At 58.1% G+C, this 17,197-nt stretch overlaps 6 protein-coding genes across 6 annotated transcripts; 3 read left to right on the forward strand and 3 right to left on the reverse strand.

Moving 5' to 3' along the window:
* Positions 1–1,518: 1,518 nt before the first annotated feature.
* GMORB2_3808 (F-box and leucine-rich repeat protein 7) lies at positions 1,519–4,602 on the forward strand (the record flags this gene model as incomplete). Its single annotated transcript, XM_035465784.1, has 1 exon — positions 1,519–4,602. One exon carries the CDS (start codon positions 1,519–1,521, stop codon positions 4,600–4,602), a length of 3,084 nt encoding a protein of 1,027 aa, XP_035323621.1.
* Positions 4,603–5,491: 889 nt separating this feature from the next.
* Positions 5,492–6,625, forward strand: GMORB2_3809 (growth hormone-inducible transmembrane protein; the record flags this gene model as incomplete). Its single annotated transcript, XM_035465785.1, has 2 exons — positions 5,492–6,039; positions 6,139–6,625. 2 exons carry the CDS (start codon positions 5,492–5,494, stop codon positions 6,623–6,625), a joined length of 1,035 nt encoding a protein of 344 aa, XP_035323622.1.
* A 558-nt stretch (positions 6,626–7,183) lies between these two features.
* On the reverse strand, positions 7,184–8,007 carry GMORB2_3810 (peptide-methionine (S)-S-oxide reductase; the record flags this gene model as incomplete). Its single annotated transcript, XM_035465786.1, has 2 exons — positions 7,184–7,536; positions 7,728–8,007. 2 exons carry the CDS (start codon positions 8,005–8,007, stop codon positions 7,184–7,186), a joined length of 633 nt encoding a protein of 210 aa, XP_035323623.1.
* Positions 8,008–9,006: 999 nt separating this feature from the next.
* On the reverse strand, positions 9,007–11,687 carry GMORB2_3811 (Fungal trans; the record flags this gene model as incomplete). Its single annotated transcript, XM_035465787.1, has 5 exons — positions 9,007–9,419; positions 9,508–9,848; positions 9,949–10,805; positions 11,051–11,608; positions 11,679–11,687. The coding sequence occupies 5 exons, from the start codon at positions 11,685–11,687 to the stop codon at positions 9,007–9,009; spliced, it is 2,178 nt and encodes a 725-aa protein (XP_035323624.1).
* Positions 11,688–13,628: 1,941 nt separating this feature from the next.
* GMORB2_3812 (uncharacterized protein) lies at positions 13,629–13,799 on the forward strand (the record flags this gene model as incomplete). The annotated part of the gene is made up of 1 exon (XM_035465788.1): positions 13,629–13,799. One exon carries the CDS (start codon positions 13,629–13,631, stop codon positions 13,797–13,799), a length of 171 nt encoding a protein of 56 aa, XP_035323625.1.
* A 248-nt stretch (positions 13,800–14,047) lies between these two features.
* Positions 14,048–16,844, reverse strand: GMORB2_3813 (Phosphoglycerate dehydrogenase or related dehydrogenase; the record flags this gene model as incomplete). Its single annotated transcript, XM_035465789.1, has 5 exons — positions 14,048–14,925; positions 14,970–15,281; positions 15,510–15,993; positions 16,071–16,329; positions 16,801–16,844. The coding sequence occupies 5 exons, from the start codon at positions 16,842–16,844 to the stop codon at positions 14,048–14,050; spliced, it is 1,977 nt and encodes a 658-aa protein (XP_035323626.1).
* Positions 16,845–17,197: the final 353 nt, after the last annotated feature.

Raw genomic sequence — 17,197 nt, forward strand, 5'->3', positions numbered from 1 at the left:
TCTGTCAGCCCATCCGACAAGGCTGTGCTACTCTCCCGTGTCATGTCATCCTCTTTCCGTCCGTCGTCCTTGTACGATGATGTTAATATGCACCGAGTCTGGCTCTGTTGGATCCTGGCAGCGTGACGTGGGGTAATGACCATCGGACTGCCCGGTGCTGATATATCATGCTCTAGGCTCTAGTACCTGCTCTACGTCCCTACATATCCTCCGTAGCGGGCTGTGCTACGGGCCCCTACAGCTATCATGTATCAGCACTACGCACCGCCAGCGCAGGGCGCCAAGTAGGCTTGACATGCAGTATCGTTAGGTGACATGCAGTGTTGTTAGGTGACATGCAGTAGGTGACATGCAGTAGGTATGTGGGCGACCTCCAGTAGCTCTGCCACCTCCTCTGTAGACTATCCGTGACCGTAGCGCCCACCTCACTATCAGCACCAGCCAGCACCAGCCAGCACCGCCAGCACCACCGACCCTCTCTTCACTGAAGCTTGGGAGGTATTGATATTACAGAGGTGTCGGCTGCTATCGCTCGGTCCCTTGGGGGAGAACTTTTACTACCATCATCATCGTCATCGTCATTATTCACTCATTTCCGATTCGTACCTTGTCTCATCCATTCTTCCCCTTCTTCCGTCCCTCTTCAATTTTTTTTCTTTTTGGCTCGTTTTGTCTTGTACTGCATCTAATATCATCCCCCCCCCCCCATCTCCTCCCCCTTCTATCTGATATCATCTTCTTTGTCCCGTAGCCTGTGATACCTGTCTGTATATATCCCTGTCACCATTGCCGCTACCTGAGGCTGACAAACTGGACCCCTCCATTCTCCGCTATTACCGAGTTGGTCCCCTTCTCGCGACCGGACGGTTTCGGCCACACTGATTTTCTGTCCCTGTCCCTCTGGGTCTCTTTCTTCCTCTCTTCCCAGTCTCTGTGCGTCCCTCTATTTTTCGTCTGCACAGCCTTAGAGGGAGAGAGAGAGAGAGAGAGAGAGAGAGAGAGATCATCGTACAATCCCGAGTTCGACACGTTTTCGTCACCTCCCCTCCTCCCGAGACGAGACACGCAGCGCGCGCGTGCGCCACACACCTCTTCTCCAAGAATTGCCCCATCCTTTGTCTCGTCCTGCCGATCCGAGGGTTCGCGACAGACTCCACCTCCAAACTCGCCGTAACACTTCCTACGCGCACTTCCCCTTCCGCCGCCACATGAGTGTCCCCCTTACCCTCTGCGCTGCGTCGGCCTTCCGGGCGGAGCCTTGTCCAGAATTCGCGCTTGCCGGTCCTTTCCCGAACCGCACCGTGCCGCGCCTGGTAGATTGATCGAGGTGCGAGTTGCGCATCTGCCTGACTGGGCAGCTCTGCACTGGTCGTCGAGAGAAGCCGCCGGTCCAGGCAGACCGCGATACCCCGAGACAGCACACACACACACACGCACACACACACACCACACACACACGCACACGCACACGCACGCACACACACAACACACGCACACGACGGCGAACGCCCCCCAAACATGAGGCGTTCCCGCTCGCCGGGCTCGCCCTCGCCCTTTCGAGCCCTGGCCCACCACCACCTGACCAATTCGAACCCAAAGGACAGCATCGCCCTCATCCGCTCCTTCAACAATGAAACCAACCCCTCGCGCCCTATACGGCCCTCTCCCCTGACCGCCTCCGTCATCCGCGACATGCCCCAGGACCTCGTCGACCGCATCCGCTCCTTCCCCCTCTTCTCCTCCGCCCCGGACGACTTCTTGCTCGAGATTGGCCACCACCTCAAGCCCCAGATCCACGGAATGCACGACCTCATCATGACCGAGGGCGACGACGCCAAGGCCATGTACTGGCTCGTGAGGGGCGTCGTCGCCGTCACCTCGCGAGACGGGGAGGCCGTCTACGCCGAGCTCAAGCCGGGCGCCTTCTTCGGCGAGATCGGCGTCCTCATGGACATGCCCCGCACCGCCACCATTGTTGCCCGCACAAAGTGCCTCCTGCTCGTCCTCAAGAAGGAGGAGCTCCACGCCGTCATGCCAAAGTACCCTGACATGGAGATGGCCATCCGCCAAGAGGCCCACGAGCGACTCACCCTGCTCAACAAGCGCCGCGCCGCCGCCGAGACGGGACCCGCCGACGCCCAGAACAGCGCAAAGGGCGACATTGCCGCCCGCACCGCCGCCCCCGGCGAGGTCTCCAAGGGCGAGACCGGTCATATCCGCGACGGCACCACCGTCGTCGCCAAATCCTCGAAGAAGCGCAAGTCGCCCAGCCCGGGCATCATCGACGACCCCGCCGCCCCCGGAAGCAGCGCCATCGGAAGCGGCCTCGTCAGCATCCGCCACACGCTCAAGGAGCTTCCCCTATTCTCCTCCCTCCCGCCCGACATCCTCCACTTCCTGGGACTGAGCGCTCACCCCAGGGCCTACGCGCCCTTCACCGACATCGTCCGTCAGGGATCGCCCGGCAGCGACATCTACTTCATAGTCAGGGGCGAGGCGGAGGTCATACACGAGCCCCCGCGCACCGCCGGCGCCTCCTCGGCCGAGACCATGCCGCCGGTCCGCCAGCGTCCGAGACTCAGGCAGGGACAGTATTTTGGCGAAGTCACCAGCCTGGGCTACTCTCGGGCGCGCACCGCCACGGTCCGATCCATCACGACGGTCGAGTGCCTCGTGATCCCGGGCGACGCCATGGACGAGCTGTGGAAGCGCTGTCCGGGCGAGATCAGGTCGCAGGTGGAAGAGACGGCTAGGATGCGTCTCACTCGGGAGGACCGGGATGTCGATATGAAGGACGGCAGCGCGGACGAGGACGGACCGGATCCGACGGCGAAGCCGACCGAGAGGGCCGGTCCCCCCGCGCCCCTAAAACCATCGCCCCTGGTCACGCTCACGACGCCTTCGAAACCGTCGTCGCCGAGCAAGGACGACGGTGAGACGATGGAGCACCCGGACCCGGATCCATTCCTCAGCGTCAACATGGAGAATCTGCGGAATAGGAGACGTCATTCGCTGGCGCCGCCTACACTGCAGACCGAGTCGTTGACCAACGGCATCCACCACCCGCACTCCCAGAGCTCTTCATCCTCTCCGACGACGAGGAGCCAGCAGAGGTCTGGCTGGAACCGCGACGAGCCCGAGGCACCGCTGGACTCTGACATACCCGCCAAGAGGGTCAAGACGCTCCCGCAGAGACCGGCGAAGACGACGACGCCCTCGCTATCCGACGACCTGCTGGTGAACATCTTCTCGTACGCCGACATTGGCGAGCTCTTGCGGCTCCGACAGGTCAACAGCCACTGGCGGCGTCTGGTGCGGTCCTCTGATAGGGTGTGCCGCGTGGTCGACCTGTCCATGTACAACCGCACGGTGACGGACCAGATCGTCAGCCAGGTGGTGGCGCCTTTTGCCGGCCACCGCGCCGAGATCATCGACATCAGCAACTGCTTCCACATCTCGGACGAAGGCTTCGCCGCACTGTGGAGACAGTGCGGGCGCAACGTCAAGAGATGGCGCATGCGGTCGGTGTGGGACGTATCGGCCAGCCAGATTCTCGAGATGAGCGAGAATGCCAAGGGGCTGGAGGAGGTGGACTGGAGCAACTGCCGCAAGGTGGGGGACAACCTGCTGGGAAGGGTGGTAGGATGGGTCGTGCCCGAACCGCCGCCTTCGAACCGCCAGATCGTCCTCCCGGAACCGGGGAAGTCCAAGAGACAGGTTCAGGGGGAGACGCCTTCCCCGCAGCCGAGACAGCAACAGCAACAGGCCAGGGCCAACCCCAGCATGCCCGCCCCCGGCACCGTGATCGGCTGTCCCAAGCTGAACACGCTCAACCTCTCCTACTGCAAACACATCACCGACCGGTCGATGGCGCACCTGGCCGCGCACGCCTCGAGCCGGATCGAATCGCTCTCGCTGACGCGCTGCACATCCATCACAGACGTGGGCTTCCAGTCCTGGACGTCGTTCAGGTTCGACCGGCTGTGGAACCTCTGCCTGGCAGACTGCACGTACCTGTCGGACAATGCCGTGGTGGCGCTCGTCAACGGGGCCAAGAACCTGACGCACCTCGACCTGTCGTTCTGCTGCGCCCTCTCGGACACGGCGACGGAGGTGGTGGCGCTGGGTCTGCCACGGCTGCGGGAGCTGAGGCTCGCCTTTTGCGGGAGCGCCGTCAGCGACGCCAGCCTCGGAAGCGTGGCGCTGCACCTCCACGACCTGCAGGGGATAAGCGTCCGCGGCTGCGTGCGCGTCACGGGCAAGGGCGTGGAGAGCCTCCTCAGAGGCTGCGGGGGGTTGTCCTGGCTCGACGCAAGCCAGTGTCGGAACCTGGAGCCGTGGATCCGTTCCGGCGGAGTGGGGAGGTGGGGGTACGACAGTCGGCTGGGCTCTCCTTCTCCCCCCCCCTTCTCGTCTCTATCGCCCCCCTCCTCCACGTCGTCCCTGTCACCCCCTCCGGCCAGCACGAGGACGTCCTCTCCCGCCTCGCCGCCAGAGATGCGGCCGCTGTCCCAGGCCACGGGCGGCATCCCGTTGCAGGCTCATGGGAGGTACAGACGGCCAGTGAGGTTCATCATCGAGAAAGGTGGTGGACTCCGATGACCCTCGCAACCCCGTCACAACCCTTGATACTCCTTCCCAACTCTACGCCATCTCACACACCACTCTACCCTTCTCCTACACCTCTTGCACACTTCTTCTACACTCCTCTCTACACTTCATCTCACCATGGTGCTGCAGAATATATCTAGAACTGATCATTTTTCTGGCTTTCCATCTTATTCTTACCACTACCCCCCCCACCTCTTTATCTTTGGAATGGATTGATTTTGTGTGTTTTCGAGTTTTTTTTATACAGTTTTATTCACGATATCATGACTGGAGGGTTGGAAAGCATGGGTGGTGTATTTGCATAGATAGAACAAGACACATTTTCTCCCCCTTGAACTGGTGCCGTGACTGCTGGGATAGGCGAGTGGAGCGAGAACTACCGGCAGGGTTCCCGGAGGAGAAGAAGAGAGAACCACGGCGCGTAGTAGGATGAACTTTACCAGATGAGCGAGCGGAGCGAGAAGGGCCCCCCGGAGGGAAAATAAAAAGAATGGAGATGGAGAGGGTAAAGAGGACGATGATATAATCCGGGGTTGGTCATGATAGATTACTAGACATTAAAGAGAGTAATATTATGGGGAGTGGAAGGTGGAAAGAGTGGCGTAGTGCATTCGACGCGGTTCCACGAATCAATCGAGGCACGTGACTGATGGCCAATCCGCAAATCCGGACTTGCCAAACAGCTAACGCCGGCAAACAGTCCGACGTCACCGAATAGTTTTCCACTCTTTACTAAAGGGTACTACCCCCCCCCCTCTCTCTCTCTCTTCCTCTCCTCCTCCCATCAACAATCATCATCACACCATCCACACCATCTTTCTTTTGTTTGCATACTGCAGTGTTCTGAGCAGGAAAAAAAAAAAAGAAGATGTCATTCACCATGACTGTCCGGCAAGGACCGGCGCGTCTGGCCCAGCGGCTCCCCGAGCTGATGGCCAAGCCGGCCTTCCGATCGTCGGTTGCCGCCCGAGCCTTCCACCAGCAGACCAGCAAGCGCAGCAGCATCAGCATGGCACCGCGCAGCCTCACGGCCCAGCTGGCGACCGGGAGCAGGAACGCGTTCGCCCGTCCCCAGGCCAGGTCGTACTACCAGCAGGCGCAGCAGGCGCAGCAGGGCCAGGGCGCCGGCACGCGCAAGCTCCTGGTCGGGGGCGCAATCTTCGGCGGAACGCTGGTGGCCATCAACATCGTCTTCAACCGGGAGACGCGTGACGACGGAGGCATGCCCGTCTTCGAGCGGGACTACCTCAACAACACCTTCCTCCACACCGGCCTGGGCATCGGCATCATCGGACTCACGGCGCGCCAGATGGTCAACACCGGATTCGTCTACAGGCTCATGGTTACGAACCCCTGGGTCGTCGGTCTCGGTGGTCTCGCTCTGAGCTTTGGCACCATGATTGGTACGCGCTCCATCAGCCCTGACAAGTAAGTGTCCCATTTTCTCGCTCCCCCCTTGTCGAAAGCTTCACGTGCCCCCGAGGTCATTCGTCCTCATCTCGCCCGGACTGACTGATCACCTTGTAGCTACGTGGCCAAGTATGCCATGTGGACCGCCTTCAACGCCACCCAGGCCGCCTTTGTCGCTCCCCTGCTCGCCTTCGTCCCCCCGGCTCTCCTCGGCCGCGCCGGCCTGTACACGATCGCCATGATGGGTGCCCTGTCCGTCGTGGGCGCCACGGCCAAGCAGGAGAAGTACCTGTACATCGGCGGTCCCCTCTTGGCCGGCGCTGCCATCGTCGCCGTCTCCGGTCTCGCCCCTCTCGTCATCCCCGCCACGGCCGCCCGCACGCTGGCCTTCACCGAGAACATCTGGCTGTACGGTGGTCTGGCCGTCTTCGGCGGCTTCACCCTGTACGACGTCCAGAAGGTGCTGCACCACGCCCGCCTGGCCGAGAGGGGAGTCATCCCCCGCGACCCCGTCAACGAGAGCATCTCTCTCGAGCTCGACTTCCTCAACATCTTCATCCGCATGGTGCAGATTCTCATGATGCAGCAGAACCGCAAGAAATAAGGGTGTGCGAGTGAGCGCTCCTCTGCACCTGCGGCCGCGAAGGAGTGGTGCATGGATAGAGTAGGAGGAGGAAGATGGATTTTCGATACCAGAGGAATTATTAATGGGTGAACTTGTATTATATAGATATAAAAACTGCTTGTCATGGCAACATGCATACTGTACGTCTTGCAAGTAACAGAAGGAACAACTCCACTCTGGGATGGAGTACATACTGTACTGGTCTCCTTGCCTCGTTAATAACATTAAAGAAAAAAAAAATCAAAGAGAAAATCAAATTGATGTAGATGTAAGAAAAAGAATTTTATCGCATCAATACATGTATCTTGTTTCTTTCTTATCCTCTTGACACGTGGTACAGGGAATGTTTTCCCGTACGTATTTCAACCATGTTTCCATCCTAAAACAAGGCGTTGCGAGCGAAAGCGAGAAAGGACGGACGGCTCCCGGGCCAGGGTCTCCCCCCTCTCTTCCCCTCCTCCCGGCCTGCCGTCCCCGAGTGATGCAGATGGCTAGATCTTTTCGAAGAAGAAGAAGAGAAGAGGGGAAAAGTTGACGTCACTCATCGAGCGGGGGGAATTGCCTGATGAAATGCGACGGACACTCGTAACCGGCCGGATTCTTGTGGAGGTACTCCTGGTGATAGTCCTCGGCGGTCCACCACTTACCGGCGGGGGCGATGTCGGTGACGATGCGGCCGCCCCACCACTTCTCGTTGGCGAGCCGGGTCACCTCCCTGGCCGTCCTCTCCTGGTCGGGGTCGTGGTAGAAGATGGCGGAACGGTACTGGGGGCCCGTATCGGGGCCCTGGGCGTTGAGGGTGGTGGGGTCGTGGCTCCGGTAGAAGAAGTCGAGGAGCTGGGCGTACGTGACTACCTTTGGGTCGAATATGACCTGGAGAGCTTCTGCGTCTGTTTATACCGGGGAAGAAAGGAGAGGGGGTCTCTGTCAGATATCTCTCTCTCTGTCTCTCTCTGCCTCTCCTGTTCTCTTCTTCTTCTTGCTTCCTTCTCTTTACACCTATAGTATCTTGACGCAACAGACAAAAATAAAAAAGTAGATTAAAAAAAAGAAAGGAAAGAAAAAAAAAATTATCACTCACGTCCTGACTTTCCCCCACAGACAAGACGATAGGTGGGATTCTCGACATCACCACCTATGTACCCCACCTTGGCATCCAGGAGACCCTTCCCCGTGAACTTCTTGCGATAGAGGTGGTCTGTCCCCCAGAAACATCCCGCGGCGACGGTGCATCGCTGGGCTCCCTCGGGTATGGCACCCGGGGCCGCCGAGGCGTCTGCGCCGTTCGACATGGCCGATAGACGCGTGGTGGTGGGTTGGGCGGCTGAGCGGAATAGGCGGGCAATGTTGGATAGGGGCATGAGCACGGGACGGGTATCTCTTGCTCTCCCGGGAGGAGGTGGTTTGCTGGTGGCTTCTTTCTTATTCTTCTTTTATCTTCTTCTTCTTCTTCTGGTACTGTCGCTGTTGCCGTCGGAGCTCACGGGGTGTGATACCGTACTGTGCTGTGTTACTGCAGATGTGACGAGGTGGAGAAAGATGGAGAGAAGAAAAGGGAGGATGAGAGTGGTAGTGTTATTGTCGAGTAAATAATAATAGTAACAGTATTAGTAGCTTAGAAATAGACAGTATTAATACTAGCACTGTCGTCTAGCTCTGCATTGTGTATTATTAGTACCCTGGAAAGGTGTGGAAGAAACGTCCCGTACGCCGGCTATGACGCGATGGGGTCAGGGTGGGGGGGAGCGGGAGGGGTAATACGTCAGAGACTAGAATGTGGATTGATCAATGTCAGTCACTTAGGCTGGCGTCTCAGATGCATAGTAATATTGCTGTTTACTTCTTTACTGTCTCATCTTGACTCCAAAGGACATGATTCCAGAAGGAGCTCCTCTTAAACTCATAGTATTGACGCTTTGTGGTTGATTGCCTTCAATGATGCCGCCATGCCCAACTTTGGCCACGGTCACATTTCTGATTCATCAGACGTATGCTGGAAGCTGCACCTTTCCGACCGGAAAAGGTCCTCTGCCGTCTACTCCGACATGAGGCGCCCTCTCTGATCATCATCGTGCATCTCCTGACACCAGACGGTCCCACACCTGCTATCTCGTTCTACGGCGCGGCGCGCATCCCCAGATCGTACGAGCGAGCGGAGCGAGAAGGGCCCCCGGCAGGACCACCGGGGGGGAGGGGGGAGGAGCGGGTGGGGGAGAAGCGCTGACAAGCAGGCAGTCTCATCTCGACTTGTCCCCTCTAGCGGCTTCGGTGTTGACACCGTCGATCGACCGTATCCTGAGCCAGGGACGTCACCCGGAGTATAGTGTATAGTTCTGTCGTTAGAGGATCCGTCCCCTGCATCAGGCCCCCGGAACATCGTATTCGTTGATTGTCCCCATCCATGCACTCAGCGGTTCGAGCGAAGACATGGCCTCGAATACCCCGGGAGCCATGGCGATGGGATCGGGACCGAAGGCGTCGACGCCTTCAGCCTGCGACTGGAAGAGGTACTCCATCGGTTGAGGCTGGGGTCCGAGCTGGGGTCCAGGCTGAGGGCCATGCTGAGGATGACCATGGGGCTGGGGCTGGGGCTGCTCGTCAAAGGGGCTCATGGCAGCACCGGGGGTGCCGTAGAATGCGTTGCCGCCGGGGGCCATCTTCGGGGCGGGGTCTGCAAAGGGTGCTGTAGCGGGAGGCTGATACGTTGCCATGCTGAGAGGGATGCCAAGCCGTGCTAGTTCTCTGTGGATGAGGTTGAGGGCACCGGCAATGACTGTCATCGTCAGTACACAGCAGGATATCGAGGGGAGGAGAAGAAAGTATCGAAGGCGCGCGGAGAGGGAACTGTGAGCGAGACGTACCTGGAGTGTACACCTTGATCTCCCCCAGTGCACGAAGGCAGTAGTCTAACCTCATGAGCGCCTGCTGGTCGTTGGGGAAGGCTTGGACCTGGAGGAGGTATATCGTGGCGGCAATGTACAGGCTGTATGACAGGGAGAGAACGCAGTAATTCGTGCCGAAGGTGCGAGAGAAGAGGTTGAACATGGCGATGATGGATGTGGCCGACGTGACGCACTGGACCAGATAGTTGTGCACCGGGGGCGCCTCGGGCTCCTCCTTGATCAACGGCCGTGAGGAGGGATGGGAGCTGCGGGTCAGGAATGGCCTGTACAGGAGGATCTTGAAGGTGTGGTAGAGGCAGCTGTTGCACCGTCAGTGTCCCGCGACGACGAAGGGCCCAGGATGAGACGGGCGGGAACTATGATGGTCATGGGGGCGGCGAGAGGGTGTGCGTGTCTTACTTGAGGGTGATAATGTGTGAGGGTGGGGCTAGTCCAGGCAGAGAACTGGGATCGAGACGCAGGTACGGCGGTAGATTGTCCCACCAGCTCTGCAGGGCGGCTTCCTGGGAGCCCAGACACTCATTCATCTCGTCCTCGGTGTTCTGAAAGAGCGGGTCGTACATGTGGATGAGGATCTCGTTGAAGATGATGACAAGCTGGCATGTGCTGGTGAAGGTCGAGGTGGAGTGGGCGGTGGCGGGCGGGTATGCCCATGTGCCGGCTGGGTTGGCGCCAAATGGCATCCAGAGGTCATTCTCGGCAGAGTTGTCGACTGCACGCGCAGATGTGGTCAGCAAGGACGGAACATGCTCCGTGTCTGGGGTATTCTCGGGAGGGGACGAGATCTTACAGATGACGTGGGGCGGAGACACGGCCGTGTGCTGAAGCGAAGGGGCCCGTCCAAGGTACAGGCTGATCATCTTGTCCCAGAAAAAACAACTCCAGTAGAGTCGATGGCGCACCTCTAGGTCTTCGTCGCTCAGGGGCACGGAGCCCATGTACCTCTCCCCGTCGACGCATGCACCCAGGTGGTCGACCAGCCGGAAAGCCAGGCCACTGTACGTCCAGGCTTGGGCGGTGTTGGCGAGGGAGCATTCCTGGGCGCTGAGGAGAAGGAGGGTCTGTACCGTGGTGACGGAGACGACGCCGCGGCTTATCTCGTCGAAGACCATGCTGCGGGCGTGCTTGCCGAATATCGCTCCTCCTTCGTACGAGTGGTCTAGAATGCTGCGCGTGCTGGGGTCGGCGCGGGCGAATCGTATCGAGTGGGAGAGCATGGCGTTCAGGAGGGTGTGGGAATAGTAGGGGCCCATGGACTGCATATCGCCTGTTCAAGTACAGCTCTCGGTCAGTCTCCGCGTGTTTTGCAGGCATTGCGTGCCTTCTGTGGACGGCCGTGACGTACGTGCAAATGTTGGACGGTAGACAAAGTTGAACAGAGGCTGGATCCAACACCAATGGACATTGACGAGATATTGAAATGGTTCCTACATGGGCCGACCCGTCAGAGCGACTCACACGCACAAGGAGAGGAGGCATCCGGGGGAGGGGGACGACGTACAGGAATATCCGTCATGTTTTCCAGAGCCCTCTGATGCCAGGCATTGCTCACGAGCCGTTCCCTCCTATTGCTGACGGCGACCTCGGTCAGGGGCAGGAACTTATTCCCGCTCGTCGACGTGGCATTCGTCGCGGGCGAGGGCGCAGACGTGACGGACGAAGGACCGCTAGGTGATGTCACGACATTATTGTCGCTGGGTATGTGGAAGAAGCTGGTGGCGCCGTGGTAGGTGATGCTACCCCTGTCGTCAATCTTGAGACCGCGGAAGCGTCTGTTCATGTAACTCTGCTCGTCGGCGTGGACATGATGCCTGCTGCCGCTAGTCGTGGTGGCGGTCGAGGAGGAGGAGGAGACGGGATCGTTGGAGAGGAACGACGACGAGGGGGGACTCGAGTGGTTTGATGAGGGGTGAGTCGATGCGGGAGATTTTGTCCTCGCCGTCGTGTGCGCAGCCGTGTGCGCGGCGGCGGCGGCGGCGGCGGCGGCGACAGCAGCAGCGGTAGCGGCATTTGCAGCGGCCACCTGGTCTTCGAGTTCCTTGATGCGATTCTCAAGACGCTGGGTATAAGACAGGGTCGGGTTTCTGGACAGATGCAAAGAGTGAGCCAACCATGATATCTGCACGGACACTTGGCATGTGCACATGTGGCTCCTGGCAGGGACGGAAGACTCACAGTTTGTAGATGCACTCGTCTCTGCGCAAGGCACATCGATTGCAGACTGGCTGCTCTCCACCGCATTTGACCTAGATTTGAATGCAGCATCAGCATTGCACGCGCCACAGTGAACTTCCACAGATCCATCCTTCGGCTGCTCATGGGTAGATGACCTTTCGTCTGCGACATGGCTCACAAGAGAAGGCGCTCTTTTTTGTCGCTTTTGCTGTAGGAGTCGAAGCCATGGTGCGCGACGGTGGGGGCGGGGGGGTGGGCGGCCAAGATCAGATGGGAAGGGAGGGTGTTGACAAGGTCCAAGGGAAAGGGCACAATGACGAAGACGGAGGAGGGGACGACAAGGTTAAAAGAAGGGAAGGGGTAAAAGAGGGAAAGAGGAAGAAAGAAGAAGAGGAGGAGCAAGGAGAGAAAGGACAGAATACGGCGACGCGGTAGGGATTAAAAGAGAGAAAAATAAAATCACAAGACGAAAAGGTAGGAAAGAGCAACCGGCTATGGGCCATGGGTCATGGATGGCTCCTGCCCTTGGACCCTTTTGCGAAAATTCCCCGCCATCAGGAACAAGTTCCACAAATCCCGAGCATCCAGAATTGTGGGAGTTTATGGGGGACGGGCCACGGGATGACTACGGCGGGATGGCCACGGGCTAGGGGATGATGCAGCTTGATTCTACTCTTACGAGTGTATAGGAGTCCTTAAGGATAGGAGTTCCTTATGGTAGTTCCTTATACTGCAAGTACATGCCATGTCCTATAGCCTACCGTGTTTACATCATCTTGACCTCCGTTGCTTGGTTTGACCTGGATATACGGACTAGGGCATCACATCACGTAATAATACATGACGTTTGCTTTTGGAAGGCACCCAAGACTCTGACTTGTCACCCCTCCGGTCATCGGATGTCGGTATACATGATTGGCTAGCAGGATTTGTTTATATTGAGCGTATTGCTCGCAGCCGTATCTCTACGTATTATTATCTATTCGTCGCAAGACTATTAACGCTCTATCCTAGCTGCTGGTAGAGCAATGATACTTACTCAGTAGATAGTGTCAGACATCAGCATTAGTTGCTCCTGACGAGTACGGATTATAGGTTGCTGTATTATCGGAATACCAGCTTCCGTTTGAGCTGACATTGATCAATCAAGCATCTACGGGTCAATACAAGGAGTATTGATTATCTGTCATTACCCTGGTCACAATTAATCATTGATCTATTTAGTTGATAATATTACTGTCTACAGATATGTCTTGGCACTCTCTGTTAGTAGAACAACGGCTTTCCCGCTCACTCAGCTCTGTCCCCTTGATCCCTACGACATTTGATCGGCATCAATACATGTATTAAACGCGGAAATACGTACAGATTACACGTGCTTTAGTTCTCTATAGTAAGTATCATTACCCAGTATGAATACTCCATCGTTGCGTATATTGATACTCCCCAAGTTGAAAGAGTATTACTCGTTATTACTGCCCATAATACAGATATGTATCTTTAATACATGATCCTCAGTCCGTCAACACCATCAGCCGACAACGTCATCGTCCATTCTCAATCACTCGCCTTAACCATCCAAGGCCAACCCAGAAGCGCCCCGCCGCCACTTATGATGCACTTATGATGCACGTCTACATCTAGATTCTAGGCTTACTACCATCTACCCCGTAGTTGATCTACTGATCCCACTCTGTACCGATCTCTTCATCCTCATATCGTCCATAGACCCCTCCTCTCCTTCCTCAATCCTCTCCGTCCCAGCCGACCTCTTCATCCTAGGATCGGTCCGGTTCTTAGCCATCTACCGATCCCTGGTCCACACGCACCTCCTCACGCGACACACCACCCGATTCGACAACCTCTTCCTCGAGAACCTACGGGGCGGCCTGGCCGTGCTGGTGATGGCCACGGTACGGGCCGTCTTCCTCGGCTTCCTCGCCTCGGCCAACTGGATCACCCTCGCCGTGGGGCGGCTCTCCCACCTGGGACCCGACGCCGGTCCTGTCGCCAAGCAGATCGAGTTCTCGTCTTGGAGCCGGTCAGGCTCTTCGCCCTGCCCGGTCTGGCCGTGAGGTCTGCCGCCGCGGCTACCAAGGCGCTCCGGAGGGTTACGAGACCCAGCGACGGCGATGAGAGAAATCACCCTGTCGGACTGTGAGCACGGTAGCCTTTTCAGTACCAGCGATGACAGATTTTGGCTTCGATGACGTGAGAGGTGGAGGTGAATGCAGCCAGGATCTCATGGTTGCATCTATAATACTGCTATACCTATGAACGGATACAATCGACGTCATCTTCATCCCATGACAAGATACTGTACCTACTGGAATACATTCTCCAGACCCCTACCGCTGGCCCACCGTTCGATATTGGCCACCTGCTGCTCATACCACCCGCCCAGGTTATCCTCCTGCACGTACCCCATATGCGGCGTGAGCAGCACGCGGCCCGTCTTGCCATCCTCCCCCCAGCCGGGATCCCTCCAAGGACTGTTCGGCGGCAGCGGCTCCACGCCAAAGACGTCCAGCGCCACGCCGGCGATGCTTCTCCCCCTCAGCGCCGCCAGAAGATCCTCCTCCACGACCAGCGGACCCCGCGACGTGTTCACCAGGAAAGCACTGCTCTTCATCCTGCCCAGGTCCGCTGCGCCGATGAGACCCCGAGTCCTCTCCGACAGGACGACATGCACGCTCACTACGTCGGCCGCGGCAAACAGCTCCTCCCGCCCGACGACGCGGAACGTGCCCGCCGGCAGACCCAGCTCCCGCGCGCGCTCGTCGGCGGCCTCCTGCGTCAGGTTCGCGCTCCATGCCACCACACGCATCCCGAACGCCAGGTGCATGATGCGCGCCGTCGTCCCGCCCAGCCGACCCAGCCCCACCACACCCAGCGTCTTGCCGGACAGCCCCGTCGCAAAGCCCGTCTGCCACCCGCCGTGCTTGATGGCTGCGTCGTCGGCGGCAACGTTGCGCGCCAGGGCCAGGATGAGCGAGACTGTGTGCTCTGTCGTGCTGTCGGCGCCGTTGGGGTTCGCCGAGATCGCCCCCGAGGGAGATGTTCCGGCCACGGGGATGCCGCGCGCCTTGAACGAGGAGAGGTCGAGGGCGGCGTTGCGACGGCCGCTGGTGAGGAGAAGCTTGAGGTTGGGGAGCCTGGCTATCAGGTCGCTTGGAAAGGGTGTGCGTTCTCGCATCGTGCCTGGGTTTGCTCGTCAGTTTTCGTTTCGCAGGGAGGATGACTACATAGGGTGTGGCTCAACAGAGGGATGCAGTGAGAGGGGGAGGGGGGTGGTATACATATTATGCCAAATGGCTCCAGCCGTTGCACCAACTCGTCCTTGACAGACTGCGGCGTATCTGGATGGTCGTACGGCAACAAAGTGTCGCGGAAGTAGGTGACGTCGTACCGAGAAGCATCGAGCTTGGCGAAGCGCGTCTCGGCGAGACCTTGGTAGTCGTCCAGCACTGCGACTCTGAATTCGGCCATGACGAAGACTTCGCGAAGGGATAGAGACAGAGAGCGTCGGGGAGGGTTATGGTTGAGAGCGATGATGGCTGATGTGAGGATATGGTAGCTCGGATATGTGTACAGCCGGGCACAGTGTTGAGGGGTCATGGCATGACGGTGCAGCGCCATGGCGTGCTCACATGCGCACATGCGCATGCAATCAATCAGCAGCACTTCAACTCCTTACAATACACGTCCAACTGCTGTAATCGATTCTACAAGTACGGAACACTAGTAGTAAGGCGCTACGCTGCGGGGAAACAATCACATCTTACTGGGCATCCTCATCGCCCCATCCAGCCTAATAACAGTCCCGTTGAGCATGACGTTCTCAACAGCCTGCCTAACCAGCATGGCAAACTCGACTGGTTTGCCGGCCCGCAGCGGGAACTCCATGGCCCTCTCGAGACTCTTCCGCACCTTTTCCGGCATGACGCTCGTCATACGGCTCTCGAACAGGCTGGGCGCAATGGTGACGACGCGGATGCCGTGACGCGCCAGGTCGCGCGCCATGGGGAGCGTCATGGCCGCCACGGCACCCTTGCTCGCACTGTACGACACCTGGCCCTTCTGGCCGTCAAAGGCGGCCGAGGAGGCCACCATGATCACGACGCCCTTCTCGCCGTCGGGGCCGTCGCTGGCGCCGCGGGCCATGTGCGACACGGACCGGCGGACTAGATCGACTGTGCCCCGGAGGTTGACGTTGATGACAAAGTCGAAGTTCCCCAGGTCGAACGGATCGCCGTGACGGTCGAGGATCTGGTATAGTAGTCAGCACATGCATACTACCATGCATGGGAGAGAAAGGGGCCGGGGGAGGAGGAGTGGGCACGTACTGTGGCCGGCGTAGATACTCCTGCGGCGGGAATGACGCCGCCCAGTGGCTTCTGGGTCTCCTTGGCCCACTGCGCCGCCCCCTCCACGGCCTTGGCTACGCTGTCCGTGTCGAGGACATCGCAGACGAAGAAGCGCACTCTCGCGCCACCCAGGTCGCGCTCCAGCTCGGCGCCTGTCTCCTCATTCACGTCGAGCACTGCGGCGTGCCCGCCATTGTGGCAGATTTCGTCGACGCAGGCGCGACCTAGGCCGGAGGCGCTGCGTCATGTGAGTCAGTAGGTATTACGTTTCGGGTTCAGCACCGTGGGACGATGAGGGGGGACGCTGGGGATATGGTACCCGCCTGAGATGATGAATGTGCGTCCGTCAATCTTCATGGCTATCGATGGAGATGATGGAGAGGAGAGGCGCAGCTCATTCGAATATGGGTGAGACGTCGACGTGTATAAACGTGCACATGCATGAGCCGAGGTTTAGTACGGATTACAGATTACAGTAGCTCGATCCCCCACTGATACCGGTGACAGTTCAGCTGATCAGCTCACCCTGCCTCGCTTTCACCACAGGACCTGGATCGGGGAATTGTCCTCTTCCGCATATTAATACGGCGCACCTTGATTTCACGGTGATTTGTATGTATCTATCCATTTCCTTTCAAATTGCGTTGTATAGTTCGCTCCTGAGCTGCAGGGCTATTCCATCTGTTCGCATGTTGCCGGGGCTACTTACTGCTCATGTATATTGACGTAATTCTGTTTACTTGGAGTTGCCATGCTGCTGTGGGCATGTTACCTTATGTACATTAACACCCGTCGCGCGTGACGAGTAGTCAGCATCGGTGTCGACAAAGATGAGACTTCGGATCGATGGAATGAATCGAGAAGAAAAAGACAATTTTTTCTTTTTCAACTTCAAAGCGATGATTTCACACCTAAACTCGAGCTAACGCCCAACCCACGACACAACTGCGACGGCCAAAGTTACAGCCGTCAAAAAAAGAAAAGCGGCTTATATAATCTATACAGGGGTCCTCCCCTTCACTGTGCCTCCCCCCCCCATCCGAAGATTAGACCCTCTCCTCCCGCCCCCCCCGGTCATAGAGACAGAAAATGACATTCTAAATTAC

The sequence above is a fragment of the Geosmithia morbida genome (genome assembly GCF_012550715.1).
Source record: "Geosmithia morbida isolate 1262 chromosome Unknown scaffold_2, whole genome shotgun sequence".
Taxonomy (NCBI): domain Eukaryota; kingdom Fungi; phylum Ascomycota; class Sordariomycetes; order Hypocreales; family Bionectriaceae; genus Geosmithia; species Geosmithia morbida.